At 41.5% G+C, this 16471-nt stretch overlaps 1 protein-coding gene across 4 annotated transcripts in view; it reads right to left on the bottom strand.

Moving 5' to 3' along the window:
- Positions 1–905: 905 nt before the first annotated feature.
- The window catches only part of LOC130875741 (protection of telomeres protein 1-like), a 59170-nt gene continuing 43604 nt past the window's right edge, over positions 906–16471 (bottom strand). For 3 of the 4 annotated variants that reach the window (XM_057771875.1, XM_057771876.1, XM_057771879.1), the window contains 7 exons: positions 15961–16117; positions 12598–12803; positions 10779–10914; positions 8563–8651; positions 6909–7000; positions 4794–4899; positions 906–3504 (listed from right to left, as the gene is read on the bottom strand). In XM_057771875.1, the coding sequence (XP_057627858.1) occupies positions 3392–3504; positions 4794–4899; positions 6909–7000; positions 8563–8651; positions 10779–10914; positions 12598–12803; positions 15961–16117 (899 nt within the window). In that variant the 3' untranslated portion in view covers positions 906–3391. The remainder of the gene's footprint in view (positions 3505–4793; positions 4900–6908; positions 7001–8562; positions 8652–10778; positions 10915–12597; positions 12804–15960; positions 16118–16471) is intronic. The other variant, XM_057771878.1, reaches the window with a different exon arrangement.

Genomic DNA, 16471 nt, shown 5'->3' with positions numbered 1-16471 from the left:
GCACTGACAACCCATCTACACAGATGCTACATAAACTGGGAAATTGAGTAAGAAGCTGTAAACAAAATACCTCATTAATTATGTATAACGGTTAATCAGGAAGATGTTACCAAACGAAAGATGGACAATTGGCCGTGGCGTGATGAGCTACCACTATACAAATGTTATAGGGGTGAAAATTCCCAGAGTAAGGATAATATGTGTATGTTGTCACTCGAAAAATACTATGTATTGGTGGAACACTCCTCCCCAATTGAGGACAAAAACCACCCAGCAAAGACAAAAATCACGCAATGAGCGCTTATTTAATGCAAATGGAAAGGAAAGCAAGGTTGAGTTTCCCTCTGTAAACCTGCAGGCATGACACATTCAGAGTGAGGGTGTGATAGCTGAGCCCTCCTGAGAGTAGACTGGGTGCTTCCTGACGGCAGAGGAACGTTTATTCCAAATCCCAAGAGTATGGGTAATTTTGAATATATTTACTCAATGGGTTCCCTATGAAAGATTTGAACCAAGAGTTCATTGACTGAACAGCATCAGTCTCTCACTATCTCAAATGAGGGACGGTGGGAGCTGGGTGTAGAAACATATTGACACAGCAAAGAAATGGAATTCGGGGCTATTGAAAGGGGTAATGAGTCATCTATGGTGACTTCTATAATGAGTCATCTATGGTGACTTCTATAATGAGTCATCTATGGTGACTTCTTTTTTTTTTTTTTATTCTTTTTTAATTAAAATTTCCAACTGCTCCCCGTTTCCCATTTCCCTCCCCCTCCTCCCACATATTGCCCCCTCCCCCCGCTCCCCTCCCCCTATCCCCACTCCTCTTCTCCTCCCCCTAGTCCACTCCCCCTCCCTCTCGATACTGAAGAGCAGTCCAAATTCCCTGCTCTACAGGAAGACCAAGGTCCTCCCACTTCTATCTAGGTCCAGGAAGGTGAGCATCCAAACAGGCTACGCTCCCACAAAGCCAGTTCATGTATTAGGATCGAAACCTAGTGCCATTGTCCGTGGCTTCTCATCAGCCTTCATTGTCCGCCTTGTTCAGAGAGTCCAGTTTCAACCCATGCTTATTCAGTCCCAGTCCAGCTGGCCTTGGAGAGCTCCCAATAGATCAGTTCCACTGTCACAGTGGGTGGGTGCACGCCTCGTGGTCCTGATTTCCTTGCTCATGTTCTCCCTCCTTCTGCTCCTCATTTGGACCTTAAGAGCTCAGACGGTTGATCCAAATTGGGTCTCTGTCTCTCTCTCGATCCATCGCCAGATGAAAGTTCCTGTGCCATTCTCCTTGGCCTCTCGTCAGCTCTCATTGTCCACCACATTCAGAGAGTCCGGTTTTATCCCATGTTTTTTTCAGTAGCAGTCCAGCTGGCCTTGGTGAGCTCCCAATAGATCGGCCCCCCTGTCTCAGTGGTTGGGTGCATCCCTCATGGTCCTGACTTCCTTGTTCATGTTCTCTCTCCTTCTGCTCCTCATTATAACCTTGGGAGCTCAGTCCGGTGCTCCAGTGTGGGTCTCTGTCTCTATCTCCATCCATCGCTAGATGAAGGTTCCGGCTGCTGTCTCTCCTGGTCTATGGTGACTTCTATAATGAGTCATCTATGGTGACTTCTGTAATGCAGGAGAGCACAGTGGCTCCTTTCGGTATTTCCTACAGCTGTCTGGAGTATGGCTCACAGCATCCTCACCTCAAGAGTCCTGGCTGGGGTGGCTACTCGTATAGACCGCGTGTACTCAACTCATAACTCCAGCACAGAGGAACATATGAATGTATTGAAGTCCGTTTTCCAAGAGGATTCAGCTATCTTATTAGATTATTTAGTTGTTCTGAGGTTTAAATATGTGAAGATTTGAGCATAGCATCTGGAATGCAGACAGTTCCAGTAACTGGTCTACAAGCACTATAGCCGAGTTAGATTTCTGTTACTGTGATAAAACATTTATAAAGAGGAAGCATTTAATTTGGCCCATGGTCTCAGAATTTCCAGTCCATGGTATTAGGCCCTGCTCTTTTGGGCCTGTGTCTGATACGATAGTCGGGTAACAGAAAGCAGGGAAGGCCCATTTGCCTCATGGCAGGAGGAAAGAGTGAGACAAGATGTAGTCAGGACCAGGGCATGCCACCCACAAACTAACTTCCTCCACAAGTTCCATACCTTAAGTTATCCACAACCCCTAATGATGCCATGGTTTTAATTTATGACCACCTGAAGGACAGTCAAGATTCAAACTACAGTAGCCACATCACCATATCATATCACCGCCAATCACTGAAGCTGTAGAAATACATGCATTTATTTCTTACTATTTTAAGCACACAGATCTGTTATCCCTCTATTTTTAGCAAATACACAAATGCATATAAACACATATGTACATGTTTGTGCAGAAGTAATTGACTACTCATGATTTTAAACTTGATAAACACTGAGTTAAAAAGCATATCATTCATTGCAATGTAGGAATATTTTTACATAAGGCTATTAAAAATATAATACTTTTTCAGCTAAGAAAAATCCTAAATTTAATCACCTCTTAGCTGGTATAGGATGGAATATTTACAGAGAGAAGTAGTATCAAATACATCTGGTTTAAAGTGACAGACTCATCCTAAAATGGGCAACTTAAGCAGCAAATAAAACTCCGCCACTCTTCCCTAAACCAAACACTCTCTTTAGTACATCATAGCTCACTCAGACAAACATTTGTTCAGCTGAACTCAAGCAAACACGTGCGTGTGAAGGTACAGGGAGACTTCCTTCCCAGGACTGGCTAAGCACTTCCTCTGTGCATAAATAAAGGAAAATGGAACAGGTTGAGAGAAAAGTAGCCACCACTGTTTTATCAGTGAACACAAGAACTCAAGAATATCTCATCTAAACCCACATTAACATCAAGTGCTGGTGTAAAACTCAGGATAGAAAAAGAAACCCAACGAGGGGACAGTGGGTGGCAGCATAGAAACAAGCGTCTCGGTGGGAGACGGAGCCTCGGGGTCCACCAGAAATAACACAGCTCTCTCGCAGGGGCGGAAATAACAGAGCTCTCCCGCAGGGGCGGAAATAACACAGCTCTCCTGCAGGGGCGGAAATAACAGAGCTCTCCCGCAGGGACAGAAATAACACAGCTCTCCCGCAGGGGCGGAAATAACAGAGCTCTCCCGCAGGGACGGAAAGAAGAATGAAAGTTTGGTCCCCACACAAAGTGTGCTCCTGTCTGTGACTGTAGTAGTAACCCTAGGCATGTTGAACAACAGGTGTTGTAGCATATTCACAAGAAATGTCTTTCTGTACAAAAGAACTTAAGCTGTAGTGAAAATCTAAAGGTACTTTAACAGCAGCAACGTGTGCTGTGACTGTAACCCCAGGCACGGCACCGAAGAGTCGCACTAGATGATGTCTTCCGCGACCGTGGTGTTGAATATCTGGTAACATATGCGCTGCTCTGTTCCGCTTGTGACGTTGTAGGACTTGACGAGGCACTCGAGCCACGGGTATGCATCTACACAACAAGAGCACCCCGATTAGCCATTGAACCAAGCATATAACGAGTAATGGCGATTAATTAGAATTTGTACCAGCCTCAGATGAAAGTGATTTAAGTTTCCCAACACTTGCCGCAGAGGCCACCAATCGTCTCGCCCACACTTTGCTCCGCTCCTTGTGCTGACTGCTTATGGGCTGCCCCCCGCTTCGCCTTGACTGACTACCAGCAGTCGGAACCTGAACTTAAGATCGTATCAGCTTCAGCCTTCTTGTGACTTGCCCAGGTGGGAGCAACTTTGGGCCTTGCAGTGATGGCACCACTGATGTCAACTCCATGTTTGGTGGGCAGTAGGACAGGCTCATTTCTTTCAGCAGAAAGCTCCGGTACATCCAAAAGGCATCTGGGACAGCACTTGAGCTCACCCAGGATAAAGTGAGGGGCTCCTGTGCATGACTGGTATCCAGTACATTGTACACACACACACACACACACACAAAATTTGCCTGTATATGACAAAAGTTACCATGCACAGAGACTTATTTCTGGAAATCTAAGCATGGTATGTGCAATAGCTAACACAAATTAAAATTGAAAACAAACGATGCATCTGGATTAAACTTTGCCTTAGGGGAGCAAAATTCCCCATGTCCTGGAAACGGATGTTACCATGCAGAGACCGACTGTGGAGGAAGAAAACATCTAAGAGACACATCAGCATCAGAGAGGCAGACAGAGAAGAGACTTCTCACTGAATCCAACAGCTTGACATAATTTATGTCTGCAGGTTCCAACAGAAAGGAATTGCTGGCCACAGAAGCACCTGCTAGCAGCAGCTACAATGGCCACAACTCTCACCTATGCACAAGCTGGTGTCTGTGCAGAACTAACTAAACTTCATAGGCTGTGCACAATGAAAATGGAAAATTCTAAAGATCACTAATATTACAGAGGAAACACATTGAGTCAAACAAGACAAATGCATTTTATTGGAGGGCATTTTTTTTTGTACAAACTGCATCCATTTGGTATAAAGAAATTTCACTTTAAAGAGTTTCAGTGTCTCTATGCTATATGGGCAAACTCTGAGTCAGAGGTGCTGTGGCCATAACTGCTATGCTTTAAGTGTTTCACAACATTTTAAACTTCTTTATTTCTATTAATTTTACTTCTGCTGTCATCCCATAAAGTTATTGGTCACATTTAGTAATTCCCACGGTTACAGAGTTCTCCTCCTTCCACCCACAGTCTACACAGTAGGTGATTTTTCAAGAAAGGGAAAGAAGCACCTTTAAAATACTGCCTACCAATTTTTATTCCCGGAGGACAAATCACATTCATGACCTTTTCCAGATTCCCCTGAAGGCTGTCATCAGTGAGGACTTCGGATGCTGGGATCTGGAAAAATTTCTCCTAAAAATGATGACAAACAAAGGAAATATTCATCATCTGAAAAGCTTTAATGCACAGAATGTCAGTAACTAATTTGCTAAAATGACCTTTTATACATGTATCAGTCTGTTAAGGATGTAGAATTCATAGATTGGAATTGCCTACGCTGAAGCCCAAGCCTCCACTTTAACTGTGAAACAGCCTTGGGACGCATACAGACACATGGTCAAGATCATGCAGCAGGGCTGATGACACTGGTTTACCCAGGAAGTGAATCCAGTGTTGAGTGCGAATGATGCAACATTAAGAAAAATTTATTTAATCTCTTCCCCTTCTACATTATGTTTAGGGGAAGGGATTTTTCTTGCCTTGCTAACTGTTTTATTTTGAACACAGACACGGCACACAGCAGCTGCTCAGTAAATATTCATTTAATAAGTGGTTACGTGAACTTTGCAGCCTGGAGGAAAAAAAACCACTTAACCTCAACTTGTATTGTTTTCCATTTTTTTGTTATTAAAAAACCAAACCAAACCAAACCCCAAATATAAAATAATAAATATATAAATAAATAAACAAAACAAAATAACAACAGCAAAACTGTCTTACTCAAACGAAACATTGGCCCTCCTCTCTGTATTTAGTGTGGCATGGCTTGTGGGAGCAGGTGGACTTTTCCTGCAGCTGCGGGTCACTCTGGAAAGCCTACGAATGCCATTTGAAGTTGGGGAGCTTGGGGTACGCAGGAGGAGAGCAATCAGCCACATGAGCAGTCAGCTATGACAATGTACGTGCTGAAATCACACCAGGGCCTAGGTCACTGGTACTCAGCCTGTGGGTCGCCACCTTTGCAGGGGTGGGGGTATGAAATGACCCTTTCACAGGGCTCACAAATCAGACACTGCACATCAGATATTTATATTACAATTCAAAACAGAAGCAAAATTAGTTACAAAGTAAAAACAAAATAATTTTATGGTTGGGGTCACCAAAAACGTTAGTTAGCAGGCAGAGAACTACTGGTCTAGCCTAGTCAAGCATCCCTAGCTGCCAGTACTCCATGTATACCGTTATATTCAGGGCAAGAGAATTAAGTCCATGTATTGAAAAACATCTGGACCTGCAGAGACCCACAGCCAGATACCATGAGGGGGGAAGAGTCTAAACTGGAGGTCCCCATTAAATCCCTCCCCCTCAGAGCTCAGGGAATCCTGCAGAAGAGGAGCAGGTAGAAAGATTCTAAGAGTCAGAGAGGATGGAGGGCAGCAGCAGAACACAGGCCTTTGAAACAACTATGCAAGGCGCGTGAGTTCACAGCCCAGCACGGGTCTCTACCAGGCCCTCTGTGTGTATGCTATCGCTATCGCTTATTTTCATGGGACTCCTGACTGTGAGAACAAGTTTGTCATGACTCTTGTGCCTGTTGTTGGGATTCTTTAACTCCTGCTGGGTTGCTGTGTCCAACTTCAATATTAAAGTTTTTGATTCATCTTATTATAAAAAAAAAAAAAAGAGGATGAGCTTGGGAATTCCAAAGCTAAGGGAGGCCTCAAGGAATTCTCAACTTAAAACTACTAATGTCAGAAATGACAGCAGTGTCTGGGGCTCCTCCACATCTCATACAACACTACATGTCTGCTTATCACGCAAGCTCAGTTCCTTTAAGAGGAAAGCACGGAGGCTTGCCCGGTGCAGTGAGCTCACGACGGAACGGCTCCATGGCTGCTCTTTGCAGAGCCCTGGAATTTCTGAAGGAATGGCTCCTCAGATATGGATTCCTCAACTTCATATTTTTAAAATTTTGATCTAATCAAAAGCTATAGACCATACAGTTTTAGATTTATGTGGCTGTATTGCTGTTATATATTCTAAGTTATTCTAAATCCTTTTAAAAACAAAATACAAAGAAATTGAGTTTTAAGGTTCAAAAGGATTCAGTAAGTTATACTGAAGTAAAACTAAGTAGGATTAATATTAAAAATTTGAAATAAAAACTTTAGTTAACTATTTTTACCAGGTCTCTTACTTACAGAATCCTTAAGGTAAGCGTCCAATACTCCTGTTCCATCATCAAAACTGAACGTCATGACAAACACATACTGCAGAGGAACAATGCCCAAAACTAGTGGAAAAAAAAGAGCATATTATTCCAGGCTGCTAGATTTTTCTATAACGTAAACCCAAAATACTCTACTGTAGTGAACAGGTGCAGACCATGACTACTCAGGGTATTACAACAAAGAACTGCTTTCTTCTCTAGGATCAATTTGTTAAAACCATGCAACAAAAACCCTCGAACATTCCACCATTTTTTTGCAGCTATAGTCTCATAATATAAGGAACTGCATTCTAATACTTGGTAGAACCATAACAATTAATTATTAATTAGCTAATGAATTAGGGCAATTCATTACATGTTAATTATATGAAAAATGAAATTAAAAGCATAGAATGCTCTAGAAAGCAACACACAATATTGTTAAAGGCTTATACCCCTTTATACTGAATAGAATATCCCTTATTATTATTAATTTTTTTCAGAGATGTCATCCGATTGAAAGAATAAACATGCTAGAATCTGGGGTTCCATAATTGCCAGGATGAGAAAGAGTGAATAAAGTGTAGGCACTGCACATGACAACTTTAGTTACAGGCAAACGTCTCTGAAGACACTGCCAGGCGTATGGGTTGTTTCATGACCTTCCATTCTCACAGACCATATTATGGCAGGAAGATTGATTAGGGAGGCAACACAGACGAATAAATTGGAGCACAGAAAAAAATTAGTATGGAAATTCTGGCTTAAAAAGGTCTCAGTAGTTTCACTGAAGCAACGCGAAGGATGAAACTCAAACCACGGTGGATGGGAAACGGTGTTGTCCAGCTCTGCAGGAGAAGCTCACGCGAAGTGACAGGGTATGAGACAATTGTACCACAAAACAAAACAGGATTTCAGTTTAGGAGAAAAAAGCTGGGTGTACACTCTCACAAAAATAGTAATTCTCACTGTATTTTGAGTTGCCCAAACTAAATTCACAGCTCTCAATCGCTGTAAAGGGCAAACTCAGAAAAACAATGGCAGAGTGAAGACTGATTGAGGAGACAAAGAAGTCAGGAAAACGGAAAAGCAATAAAGCAGAGGAGACGGCCAGCCTGAAAATGTGGACTCAACAGGGACACAACACTGAGGCCTCCGAAGAGCACTGTCCTTATAGAAGAGGAAAGACATACGTACACAAGAACAGGATCCATCTTAGTAGGCAGACCTGACTTGACTAATAAGGGCTTTCTAAACCTTATGCCTTATAATGTACCCTGCTCCTGGAAGCTAAAACCAAAGGCTGGGTGATTCATGTGTGCAGTCGTCAGCCTCCTATGTGCTGACTGAAACTCGAAGGTAACAGCCATCCTGACACTTTGTCCATCACTAGGTATGTGCCAGGATCTGTATCTGTCATCAGTGATTACATGGAAAACAAATGGCCGACACTGAGATGTGGTTCTGACTGCGGTCCTTGTAAAGGAACACGAGTCTCTTAAATACTTAGTCCTTATTTTAGTAAAATTGTTACAAATAGGATTAAGAAAAGTTAAGCTAGTTTTGACATAAGTATTCACAAATACTGAAATATAAGTCAGTGAGATGAAAGAGCATTAAACTTTTAGGACAAAGATCCGACTCACCTTCTGCCACAGAAGAAGGAATCCTCAGTCCTTTACTAGGAATGGTGCTTAGGTTTTGTATGGGTTTCAAGTTTGAGCACTGTTTACATCTAAAATGAGTAAACGAGTAAGAAGAAATGGGAAGTATTTCAATATAATCAAATTTATTCAACTATGACATCTGTTTAAGCACGGACAGTTTTAGAAGTCAGCTACTGAGCAGAAGAGCACCTCACTATCTACGCTCTAATGCGGTTGCTCCGATGAGAACGGCCCTCGGGGGCTCCTATGTTTGCGCGTTTCTCTCCCAGCTGGTGGAACTGTTAGGGAAGCTAGGAGGTGTGTGTGGCTGAGGTTTCAAAAGGCCCGGTTAACTTTTTTCCTCTCACTTGTGGATGTAGCTGGGAGCTCTCGGTCCCGGCCCCCTGCTACGCCAACCATGGACTAGCACTCTAAAACTGCACGCAGGTCCGGAACTAGAATGCTGCCTTCTATAAGACAGCTTGGGCATGGCGTCTCCTCACACTGTAAGAACAGTCACTGAGACAATGGGCTTCAAAATAAACAAACTTGAAGTTGAGAAGCAGGAACTGGACTCTTGGTCCTAATCATTACATAATTTGGCTGTTAAGTTTCTTATCTGTTAAAAAAAAAGACATAAGAGAGAGAAGTTGCAGGAACATTGAATTTATAGCTCTGTGAGCAATATCTAGTGGTCAGTCTTAAAAAATACAGTAAGAAAAAGTTATTCTGAATGAACATGGGGGACAAGTTGGATTTCAGGCAAATTACTATTTTTAGTGAGCACAAATTCAAAGGCATCATGTATGATGCCTGCAAGTCAGTTCCTGTCTGGAATATAGAACATCTGAAACAAGACAATTACTAAAACTGAATGTCATTTGGTACAACTTGTCCTGTTGATATAGCAGTAATTTAATTTTATTAGGCAAGATGAAATGTGTATGAGATGTAGTAAGAAAATATGCTTACAAAATATATTTGAATAAAAATTAGAACTCAAGAGTACCTGTAATTTATAAATTGGGAAAGAGGATTCATTTAATCATTAAATATATAGATATTTCTTCACTAACAGTAATAATGAAAAGATAATGGAATGAAAAAGAAATCACTAATATTAGACAAGTTGATAGTCAATCTGGTACCTAATTTTTGGTGTCCGGGGTTAGACTTTGGTACTGTGTACGAGGAAGATTAGAAGAAAGGAAGGGAGAGAAAAGAATGATGGATGATCCTGTCAGAAGCAAAGCCTAGTCCATGGACCTATTCAAAGAACAACAGAAAATGATGTGTTTTGATATTTCAACTAAGTGGTATATAACCTTCCAGGACATTCAGAGATATAAAGACACTGGGTGCTTCAGAGAATTAGGTACAGACATTCATTTTTATTTTATTGCTTAAGTTTTTCACCCATTGTGTATGAAAGAAAACCAAGGGCAAAGCCCATCGGTTACTCTGGTTACTCTAAGGGCCACAATCACGCAGCTATGATAATGGCAGAAAGTAATTTTTAATGAAAATTAAAATTTAGGTTCATCATAACAACAGCAACAAATGCTATACATTTAAAAAGAAAATGAGGGGGTCAAGGTATGGGATAACAAGATCTCTCTGGGTTACAGTTTCAGAGTGACTGTTTCATCAGAACTATAGGGCGCTTTACTTTGCCCTGCTTCTAGCCGTAGGCTCCACGCTTTCTGCCAGTCTTCAGTGGCAGTAACTCTGCAAAATGCTGTATGCAGTTCTGGAACTTACTCAGTTCGCAACTCTGAAATGTCCCCTTAGCTGATTCCTAAGTTCTTGTGTAAGAAACAAGTTTAGTTTGTGTCTGAGATACAAAATGTTGTAAGCCTTATATGTTGCACAGAGTGTTTAGATCTCTATAAACGTACAAGAAAAACTGAGTAAGGGCCCTCCAGAACTCCAATAGGGTTGCGTCAACACATCTAGACGTAGTGCTCCGCACAGCTGTTCACCCTGATGGACAGCCACTCCCTAGCATGCTGACTATTTCATCACACAGCACCAGACTAGACAGAGAGAGTTTGCTGCCCCTGTACCAGTCTGTATCTCTGGGACACAATCACTACTCCTTGGGAACTGTCTCTCGGTAGGAACTGGCACAATTGTATCAACTGCACACAGGGCACCTGGAGGACAAGCAATGGAGACACAGCTGTAATCCTCAGATGCTCGAGATGAACACACACCCATAGTGACACACCTTTCCTCGTATGAGGAATGGTGCTGCCAGGTCTAGGAGCTCCAGGTCCTCAGGGCCGGACCTCACAGGGATCACACCACGAAACATGCTTGACAGTTTAGAGATTTCACAGAGCCGTCCTCCTGTAAGACAATAGAGGAACTCTTCAAAGCTACACGGAATCAGAGCAAGACGCAGGATGTAAGTAACGTAAGTTGTTGGTTTAACTTAGCTGCCCCCAGAATCAAATGTCTCTTTGTAGTCAGAGAATTCAAGAAAACAATAATGTGCATCACCCAGACTCTGTGTGCATTCCATCTTTACATGGTTTATTTTCCTTTACTCCTTTAATCTAAGACTGTCTGTACTCTGTCTCTTTAAAGACTGCTTTATTCTTTAAACTATTTACTTCTTTTTATAACTTTCTATGCTCCTTTCCTTCTCTCTCGCAAGCCTACGTCCATTTTAAACACAGTGACCCGTTCAGAGGTTTATTTTTGTCTGAATCTGTCTTCACTGCATATCTGTAGTCATTTTCTGACCAAGAGCGCTTCTTAAAATGCTAATGGCGTGGCTACGACTAAAGCTGCTTTGACTTTTGGCTCTGCACAGTCGAGCGTGGTTGGAGGTCTGTTCTCTGCCAGCTCTGAGAGGCACGATCACGGACCCAGCCAGGGATGCAGCGGGTCCATGTCACCGTTAACCAACTTGTAGCGTACCGCTCACAAAACTCCATTTAAGTTCAGGGCGTCCCGGAAGAGCCAGAGTTTGTGCTACCAGCATGAACCAGAGAGCCGCTGTTTAAAGAGGTCTTGCAGTTTCTGCTGCTTATGCTGAGTCAGGAGGCCTCTCTTAGGGGAGCCACACCTCTGTTCAATGTAAACACTAGAAAACAGAACCTATCTGAAAGAAAAACGTGGCTACCAAGAAGCTGTGCTCAACTCTGTTCTCTTGTGTCTAGAATTCCTTCCCAAGCTCTCTCAGTTTTTATGTGGATGTAGTTGCCCCAAGCTGGTGCCATTTTGTAAACGGAGAGTACTCTTTAGTTTCCAGCCGCCCAGACTCAAATAATCACACAGAAACTATATTTATTACAACACTGCTTGGCTAATTAGCTCAGGCTTCTTATTAACTAATTCTTATATCTCAAATTAACCCATTTCTATCAATCTGTGCATTGGCACGAGGCTGTGGCTTACTGGTAAGGGTATCTATCTCCTTCGGCAGCTACACGGTGTGTCCCTGGCTCCGTCTACCCTCTCTCTATATCTCTTACAGCCTGGCTATATTCTGCCTTGCTAGAGGCCAAAGCAGCTTTATTCACTAACCAATAAAAGCAATACAAATACAGAAGGATCTCCCACAGCAATATGTGACACAGCAAAGGAAGTTACAAGTTTAGAAAAAATGTAAACTTTGCATGACAAAGAAAAAAATGAACTGTTACATAAGAATTAGATGGAAAAAGGACAAGAAATAGCACAATTTCCATCTATAGTTGGCGATTTTCATCCCAGTATTATGACTCAACAGTGACACCCAGAGGCCAAGATGACAGCTTCACATGATTTATGAAATCCACTCTGAGCTGATGAGATTAGACAGGAACCCAATAACGTAGGCATATGCAAGTTCAATGCTACTATGAAAGTGCAATTCAAGTAAATGTGTGAGCTCACACATTTGAATCTGATATACTGTGTTGAGAAATTTAAATTAAGAGCACTTTTACTTCATAGGTACAAAGTACCATAAAATATAGTCAACAATAACAGGGGAGAAAATATACAAAGACTAGTTGAAAAATCAAATCACAAGTGTCTTACCTTCTATCAAAATTAGACATTCATTTGAAAGAGGGAGGATGCCATCGTTTTTCACAAAATGGACAGCAACATGACGTCCTCCTTGACCTTTGGTGGTCCAGACCTCTGAGTCATACAATGACGTACCTTGCAGTTTGCTCTCTGGAGATTTAGTTGCAGCATCTTGAAAAATTTTATCCACGTTTTCCTCACATGGAACTTCTTGCCTAAAATGATTGATGACAAATTATTAGCAAAAAATGTAGGTATATTTTTAAAAATTCCAATTGAACAAATGACTCAAAAGCAAATTATTTTAGAGGCTGAAGAGATGGGTCAGAGGTTAAGAACACTTGATATTCCTGCAAAGGACCAAGGTTCATTCCCCAGCACCCATATGGTGACTTCCAAACATTTGTAACTCCAGTTCTGAAGTTTACTGGCTACCACAGCCTTGGGGATCAGCCTCAAGGCTATACAGGTCTCAAAGGGAAAGCCACAGCATCGGCGCAAAACTTTTCTATCTGAGAGGTTAGGGAAGAAGACATTCACATGCTTTCCTGATGGTTTCTCTTTATATTCTTTGTACTTCTGTGTTCTTCCTGTGTTCCTTCCAACACCATCTTTACTCTTGATATTTCCCTTCTAACTCTCTCATCCCTGGCGTTTTCTTTCTAGCCCATCTCAATTCCTTCTTCTGTTCCCCGTCTAGCTCTCTTCTTTCCCCCACAGCTTATATACCCTAACAAAATCTTTCAGGCCAAGCGGAAGTCGCAAATGGCTTACATTTCCTTTCTCAAGCGAATGATTAAAAACAGTCATCCCGACAACTCACATGCAATATATCTAAGTAATTTGTATCGTGGAGGGCTGCAAATTGCAGCTGTAAAGATCAGTCACTATATTATCTGTCTTGAGAGGTAATCTTATAGGAGTCATAAACTTAAACTAATGAGGAGTCCAAGGAAAATAAGAAAACATACTCACATATCCTTTATAAACGTTTGGTTCTCTCAGACTCAGAGGGAGGAGTCTAGGACAAGGAGCCTCTTGGTGACATAAATCCTCCAGTATGGGCTCAAATCAACACTCCTGAGATAACGTATGTCTTAGCTACAGCTTAGTGGGCACTCCCAAGACGTTGTGACACCAACAGTGTTTTATATCTCAGAAGTATACTTTCTTTACTGTAACTATTGACAGGAAGTGGAAACTTGTAGCTCTTTCTCAAGGCTATAAAGTCAAATTATTCTCTGTAGCCCTGACCAGCCGGAAATTCTCTTCCTGCTGTTTCTGTTTATAGACCTCGGGTTTGTGCTGCCATCAACACGATTCCAGGACCCATTTCATACATAAAGTCAGTCAGCTGAACCTGAGTCTCAGGGTGCATACCCACATCAGAATTTTATACATAAAAAGTCAGTCAGCTGAACCTTGAGTCTCAGGGTGCATACCCACATCAGAAAACGGAGGTCAAAATCTGCAGATAATTAACCAAGCAGACCTAGCAAGGAAAGTGCAAGCAGCAATCAGTTTGCTGTGCACTTTTAACCCTAGCCCAACAAATCAGACGCTCAGCTATCTGTCCTTGTAAACTTTTAAATTGTTTTTCTGGGGATGTATATCTTAAAAACCACTAGCAAGGCATCTGTTCTAAACTAACATCATTTTAAAGTTTTGTTTCTGCTAAATGGTGCACAACAAAATCTGAAAATGCATATTTTCAGCATTAAGATAATTCGAGCCAGCCTGCTCCTGGGGACCTCACAGGCCCTGACTGGGAGGCATGTCCTTGTGTTCATCACAGCATCACAGCCCTGCATCACCAACATCGTCAATGTCAATTAGACAGTACAGCTAAGAGGAGTCATCTTCTTAAAAATTCACAAATAAAAATGCTCAGTAGACTGAGAGATATTCATGAAATAAACAGTACAATATAGGCAGTGGGGACTCCCCACATCCACCAGGGAAAGACAGCAGGAACAGGCAAAGTTACAACAGAAGCAAAGAGAGATCGCAGAGTCTGCAGTCTTGTGACCTTAACGAGTTTTTAAGAGAGTTTTCCTCCTGGTGCGCCGACACCTTGAGTTTTAATTGCCATTTGCTGTTCTTGTGACATGGCTCCTGGAATCAGGCAATAGATAAGGTACACCCCCCCCCCCACAAACACACACAGGAAAAACACTCACACAAAATAAATTAATCTACAACAAACTTTAAATACTATTTTATATGCAGATTAAACTAGCTAAGCTTGTTTAAATTAAGGACTTAAGATTTAATGAATTTCATTTAATTTAATTTCAGATTTAACAAGTTTTATTCAATAGGTATTCAACATCGTATGGCTAGATAAATCCATTCCCATAATCACAGAGAGGTTGTATTTACAGGGTCTGTAGAGGTCAGACAACAATCTCCTACTATGGTGGTCACAAGCTTGGCAACAGGCATCTCCACCTACTGCCCAGTGTAGCGCCCAAGGTGACCTGTAGTTATTCCCAGGCCCAATTAGTTGTCCTGAACAAGTTTTTACCCCAGTTAATCTCATTGTCATGGGGGACCTACTTTAAAAAGTTATTAGCTTCATTGGAACGGAAAGGCTGGAGTGCTCATCCTGATTTTGTCAGCAGCTGGGCATCAGTGTCTCTTTAAGTTCTCTCTTACACTTTCTAAAACGCTTTGTCTAGAAGGACATCATAGCATAGCTTTATTCTGGAAAAGCTCTCAGTTACAGGGCATCTGCCCGAACACCACCATGCTCCCCATCATAAGGAAAACAAATTGAACCTCTGAAATCATAAGTGAGCCACCCTGATTACATGTTTTTCTTATAAGAGTTATGCGTTCATGCCGTCTCTTCACAGCAATAAAAACCCTAAGACACACACTATCCCAATGTGCATGTTTCTGCACTACCTGCATCTCCCCAAATGCCATTCTGTATTTTGAGGAACTATGGTTCACTGCATTGAAAAAATAAACAGGATTTAAAGTTCTTTTATCATGTTTTGAGATGAATATGCATTGTTGAGAATAAAAAACGCCCTGTGCCTGTGTTTATACATACAAGCTGATGTCTGGATTGAAGGCACTGCACTAACTACATTCGTATCAAAGCTACCAAACATTAGATTCCAAGCCTGAAAATATCCATTTTTATTTATTATTACTAAGAATGACCCAAAAAAATTTTTTGTAGGAATTTAGCACTTTCCCCCAAATCATTAGCATTCTTTTAAAATACAACAAATTAAATCATAATTTACCCATTTCTTAGGACTGAAAACCACATACACACACAAGCAAACACACATATGGGCATGCATAGAGTCAAACAATATGAGAAGAAAACTTTTTTTTTAATTGGAAAATACTTACAATGAATTACATTTAGGACAAAGAAGTTTAACAGACTGGAAAAGTCTTCTGGGCTCATATGATCTCAGTTTTGCTAGGATTCGATATTGTTGAGGAGCTCTTTGCTGCAAAATGGCACGCAGCGGTGTCTTCTCTAAATAGTGGTGATCTATAAGTTCTGTAAAGAATATTTGCATAAGAGTGAATAAAGTACAATGTCTTAGGTATGCTCAGCATGAATTTCCCTGAAACAAATATACACCATAGCATCAAGTTACTCTTGGCTACAGTCGCAGTGATGAGATGCGCACTTGGCCATGGACACAGAGCCAGGAGCACAGCAGGACAACAGACATGTTAATTACATACGAAGCACATAAGTATTTCTCTATGGGACTAATAGAAATTCCCAGGAAAACTCTAATTTGTGGGAAATAGTAAGGTTTATTTCGCCAATAAAATGAATGGTACCTGTATAACATGTAAAATTGTTCACTGCCAATCTCTTAGATAAATATTTTCAGGTGGTAGC

Source organism: Chionomys nivalis, chromosome 6, assembly GCF_950005125.1.
Source record: "Chionomys nivalis chromosome 6, mChiNiv1.1, whole genome shotgun sequence".
Lineage (NCBI taxonomy): Eukaryota > Metazoa > Chordata > Mammalia > Rodentia > Cricetidae > Chionomys > Chionomys nivalis.
The sequence above is the reverse complement of the archived record's forward strand: the minus strand, read 5'-3'. Positions and strand labels throughout refer to the sequence as shown.